Genomic DNA, 5740 nt, shown 5'->3' with positions numbered 1-5740 from the left:
ATGATTTGATTGAGCATATGTGGGCTCATGTTGGTAACCAATAGATGTATCTTCTTTTATTAATTTGCAAAAGTATGTGAGAACTATGTGGGACATTTTTATTTTTATTCGGCTTGTAATAACTATGCTATTTTATTCGGTTCAAACTATGTTATTTGATTCAAACTATGCAAATTCATGCAAAATAGGGGGGGGGGGGGAGCCGGCCACGCCGGCACATATGGATCGACGCGTTGGGCGCGCTGCCGACCCATATCTAAAACAGGGCGGACGCCGGACGGGCGGCCGACCCAAACGGATAAAAAGCGGACGAAATCGCCGTCCGTTTGGGTCGCCCCATTCGAGTTGCTCTTAGTAAGTGTTGGAGGACCTACTGACTCTAGACAACTCATTCTTAAGTATGGCAACTATATAGTACCACGGCTGGTTGTCTACTTTGATGGCTAGAAATGTACTCCAACCGCAATAATAACTTTGTTTGTAAACCTAGATAGAGTACTCCTACTGCTGGGTTTTTAATGCTGCAGGTCCTGGTTTTGGTTGGGCAGCACATAATATGTTGTCATGGTTAATTCGTGCGCTCAAGCGTCTCAAATTAAGACTCCCCTCCCCTCTCCTACCTACATACAACACCTTTGATGGCCCGTGTATAAATACTGTGTAAAGGAGCCTCTTGAGTCACTCAAACCTTGCACCAATCGTTTCTTCCTTACATCCTTCTCTCTGCAGGTCTCTGCCACTTCCTCCAACTAAGACACACGCACGCACACAGGAAAGGGGAAAAAAAGGCGAGATGGTTAGCACACTGAATGAACAAAAGATCACCGAATACTTCAAGAACAAGAGCATCCTCGTCACTGGATCAACAGGCTTTCTTGGAAAGAGTAAGCATGCATACACTATTTGTTGCAAATTCTAGAAGAGTAAACTCCTCTTTCACGTAAAATTTATGTGTCGCGGGTGTCGTTTACTCATTCAAGACCAAATCATGCTGGACTACCGTTGCATTGTGCTCATGTGTTAATTTGTTCTTGTCTCGGTTCATATACGCAGTACTGGTGGAGAAGATACTAAGAGTTCAGCCTGATGTGAAGAAGATCTATCTTCCCGTGCGAGCGGTGGATGCTGCGGCGGCGAAGCATCGGGTGGAGAATGAGGTAGCGTTGTCCATTATGGTTCTGCATGATCTAGCCCTCTACTCCTGAACCTCTTTTGATTATTTTCTTCCCGACTAGTTAAACATGCACTCGCAGAACAGTCAAACCCCGTGAAATTAAGCTGATACGTAGAAATGATCATGCGCAGGTAGTAGGGAAGGAGTTGTTCGGGCTTCTGAGGGAGAAGCACGGCGACGGGTTTAAATCTTTCATCCAAGAGAAGATTGTCCCGTTGGCGGGAGACGTGATGGGCGAGGACTTCGGCATCGACCCTGAGACTCTGAAGGAGCTCCGATTGACCGAGGAGCTCGAGGTCATCGTTAATGGTGCTGCCACAACCAACTTCTACGAAAGGTACGTTGTCGTCAATTGAATGTTTTGCCCGAGAAAAACCGGACGGAGAGAACGTGTCCAGGTGCAGCATCATCGATCAAAGTTTGACCACAAGAGTTCTTTTTTCCTAAACGAAGACACAAGTGTGGCCTCATCAATTAATTAAGAAGATAATTGCCTAGACTAGTAAATTTATGAAAAACCGGGCAAAAAGGATACTATACAAGCAATCCAAAAACGGCATAAAAAGCCCGTGACCCGCCTCGGGAGACAAAGACGGCGAAGAGGAACCGGGAGACGAGGCGGCGTCGAGGCTGGCGTGGAAGAGGGCGCCGCGGGGTACCCGGATCCGGTCAGAGCGGCCACAACGGAGGACGGAGGCCGGAGCCCGGAGATCCGGGCGATGGCGGCGAGCGGCCAGCCGGCACTTACGCGGACGTGAGAGGCCATTCCGTCCCAACTCTGGACGCCGAGCCGAGCCGAGCCGAGCACGAAGAGAGAGGGCCGGCAGGGGACTCCGGATCTGGCCTGGGCAGCTGCAGAGCAAGCCGGAGAAGGGAGATCGAGGCGCTGCCGCCGGGGGCGCTCACCCGACGCGGGAGCCCATCCTCGTGTCGTGTGGTTCCCCCTTGATCACAAGAGTCGTGAATGGTCTCCAAAGAACTAAGTAATATAAGTGCGTGTGTGCGCGCGTGCAGGTATGATGTGGCTCTGGACGTGAACGTGATGGGAGTGAAGCATATGTGCAACTTCGCCAAGAAGTGTCCCAACCTCAAGGTGCTCCTCCATGTCTCCACAGGTATGTGCATCAACTGTACAAATTACCATTGGTTATGCAAGTTCATGGATACAAATTAAACTAGTCCGAGACTGGATTCACAAATTAGGTTACTAATAAATGCAGCATACGTGGCGGGTGAGAAGCAAGGGCTGGTGGAGGAGAGGCCGTTCGATGAAGGCGAGACACTCCTTGAGGGGACCCACCTTGACATCAACACTGAGTTCAGGCTGGCCAGCGACCTGAAAAAACAACTTCAGGCCGACGATGACTCGTCGTCAAAGGCCAAAAGGAAGGCCATGAAAGATCTCGGCCTCGCCAGGGCCCGACACTTTGGGTGGCCCAACACATACGTTTTCACCAAATCGATGGGGGAGATGGTGTTGGGTCAGATGCAGGGTGATGTCCCCATTGTCATCGTTCGTCCTAGCATCATCACTAGCGTCCAGAATGACCCACTGCCCGGATGGATAGAGGGCACCAGGTTCTTATGAGTTTCTTTCACTGTCTCTAGCTTCAAATTTAAAACGCCGTCTTTTAAATTTGTTGCAATTGCAAAATATATTGCGATATTTGTTCAGCAGAAAAATGTAAATTGCAGGACGATCGACACGATAGTGATCGGCTATGCCAAGCAGAACTTGACATACTTCTTGGCCGACCTCGACCTTACCATGGATGTGGTAAGCAAAGTTGTACAGTGCACTAATGATATTTTCGTATGCATTTTTTATGCTACGAGTCTAGGAGAACCTGTAGCAAGATGCATTTGAACGGCAGTGGCGAACGCATTCGATTGGTTGGGTATATGTTGCTGCAGATTCCCGGTGACATGGTGGTGAACGCGATCATAGCTGCCATTGTGATGCACGCCTCGTCCTCGTTTGAGAAGATAATGGCCCATCCCAAGCCACGGCCACCGGCGGTGTACCACGTGACCTCATCATTGCGTCACCCGGTGTCATACAATGTGTTGCATGAGGCGGGATTCCGGTACTTCACAGAGAACCCTCGTATGGGCCCTGATGGTCGCCCTGTGCACACCCATAAGATGTCGTTCCTGAGGAGCATCGCCTCCTTCCAACTCTTTATGGTTCTCAGGTACCGCCTCTTCCTTGAGCTCCTACATCTGCTCTCCATCATTTGTTGTGGCCTCTTCGGCCTCGGTACTCTCTATCACGACCACGCATGCAAGTACAGGTTAGTCATTAAACTTGTGTGCAGTTGTACTATCTTGATGATGTGGCACATAAGATGACATGATTTTTTTTGTTTTTGTTATAGGTTTGTGATGCAGCTTGTTGACTTGTATGGCCCCTTCGCGTTGTTCAAGGGGTGTTTTGATGATGTGAACCTACACAAGCTTAGGCTCACCATGGCCGACGATCATGCCAGCCTCTTCAATTTTGACCCGAAGACCATTGACTGGGATGACTACTTTTACAGGGTCCACATCCCCGGGGTCATAAAGTACCTGGTCAAGTGAAATATCTAGGCATTGATATTCAGATGTTGCCTTAACTAAATAAAACACCCTCAAAAGTATCTTCCTCAACATGGTTCTATAGATTAAATGATCTATATGAATGACAAAATTAAGCCTTCCCTTCAGTAGAACAAGAAACATTGTTGCATATGTTTGTTGAAGAAAATGGAATAAGATTACATGTTGCATTATGCAATCTTGTTCTTGCTAATGTATTATATATATTGCTTACTACGAAGTATTGGTGTTAATAACTTGTTAAGAGTCACAAAATACTTTGGCACTACTTCCTTGCTTTTCACTGTTAGAAAAACTTTAGCGAAGTCGTCATATTGGATTGATTATCATAATAACCGCCAATATGGCAATTATGGGCCAAAATGGCACTCTAGCAAGAGTTGCCACATGTCATTATGAAGGGTGCTCCATCCGCCAACCATTCGCATGGGAGGTAAGTTTCACCTCCCTCCCCGCCTCCCCTTGGTCGCTCGTGGAATTTTTACAGCCACTTGTCCCCATCACCCGCCACTAAAACACTGCCAGAATCGATTCCCCACTAGAATTGCCATGATGGGTTTTAACTGGATGTTGTTGTTTAATTGAATACATACATACATATTTGGTTTGAGATCCACACATTTCCCTAGAAAAACACACATCTCAAAGAATCCATTGGTAGAAAATGTGGGGTTAGCTACCACTAGGCGGTAGGATGGATTTCCACTTGTAGGTAGAGACAGATTAAAAACCACATGAAATGTACGCCAGAGTAAACAACATTGTTTACTACCTTGCCATATGCACTTAGCCACATTATCCTTAGTATAAGAATAACTACCCTATGTAGAAACCACATGAATTTTATATTTCCAATGACACTTTGGTTTTCGAGAGTAGCTTGGACCTAAAAACCGGCTAAGTATTAATCAAATCCATACACATAGATTTAACAGAAAATATGTCGGAAGAAATCAACCTCCAATGAAACATGTCTGATTCATTAGTCAAAGTAACCTTTATCAACCTATGAGCTAAATTTAACCAGATGTTCTCTTAAACTGGAAATTTAAGGGAGTCGTTTACAATATTATGCCAACATATATATATATATATATATGGTCTTAAGGGGTGTCATCATAATATATATATGATAACACCCCTTAAGACCCTTATTCTGCACATCCCCACCTTATTCTGCAAACACAAATAAACTGCCCCAGCCGAACCCCACTGAACCCACCTAAAAAAACACCAACGCATCCCCCACGCACCCCACCTCCATCTCCAACCTCCCCCGATCCCTCCCACCAGCGCCCACCTCCCTCTTCCGCCGCACCTCCCCCCGATCCACCTTCTGCTCCGGCCGCATGGCCTCCTCCCGGGAGCCGCCGCCTCGTCCCCGGCCTCGCTGCTCCTCTCTGGAGCTGGGCCCATGTCCTCGGACCCGAGGCCTCCTCCCTGGCGTCGTAGCCTCCTCCCCGACCCCGCGCCCTCCTTCCCGGCGCCACCTTCTTCATCCCTATCGCCGTGGCCTCTTCCTAGGCACCGCGCGCGCACCCAGCCGTGCGTCACCAGGGGAGTGTCCGCGCCGCCACACGCGTACCTTCCCTTGCCACTGATGAGGATACAGACCTGGGATAGGGTCATAGGCCTGACCTATACGTCCTACCCAAGGTCACTACCCTAGAAGATAAGAAGCAAAGAGGCAACGAAGGACCCCTAGTCAAAGGTGTCGAGTGCAATCCACTCGACACATCATATCACTCGGATATCTCACTATACAAGGAATCACTCGACTATACAAGGAATCACTCGACCTACCGAAGATCAGGAGTCACTCAGCATTGCAACGGTCGGACGTTCACTCCGTAGCCTTTAAGGCCATTAATAGCACTTAAGGCTGGCGTTATCAGTAACGCCCCTACTTTATGTACATTAATCGCCTTGTAATGGAGGATGGCTGGGGTCTTGGCGCACTCTATATAA

The 5740-nt window shown here is 48.0% G+C and overlaps 1 protein-coding gene across 2 annotated transcripts; it reads left to right on the top strand.

The window, feature by feature from the left end:
- Positions 1 to 698: 698 nt before the first annotated feature.
- Positions 699 to 3945, top strand: LOC123116284 (alcohol-forming fatty acyl-CoA reductase). Of its 2 annotated transcripts, none has more exons than XM_044537265.1 (8): positions 699 to 884; positions 1054 to 1157; positions 1306 to 1511; positions 2189 to 2289; positions 2395 to 2752; positions 2870 to 2951; positions 3089 to 3369; positions 3553 to 3945. In XM_044537265.1, the coding sequence occupies exons 1-8, from the start codon at positions 794 to 796 to the stop codon at positions 3752 to 3754; spliced, it is 1425 nt and encodes a 474-aa protein (XP_044393200.1). In that variant the 5' UTR covers positions 699 to 793; the 3' UTR covers positions 3755 to 3945. The 2 variants fall into 2 exon arrangements, with proteins under 2 accessions (XP_044393200.1, XP_044393199.1); XM_044537264.1 differs by having other exon boundaries at positions 3089 to 3468.
- Positions 3946 to 5740: the final 1795 nt, after the last annotated feature.

Source organism: Triticum aestivum, chromosome 5B (genome assembly GCF_018294505.1).
Source record: "Triticum aestivum cultivar Chinese Spring chromosome 5B, IWGSC CS RefSeq v2.1, whole genome shotgun sequence".
Lineage (NCBI taxonomy): Eukaryota > Viridiplantae > Streptophyta > Magnoliopsida > Poales > Poaceae > Triticum > Triticum aestivum.
Note: the sequence above shows the minus strand (reverse complement) of the source record. Positions and strands in the feature narration are given on the sequence as shown.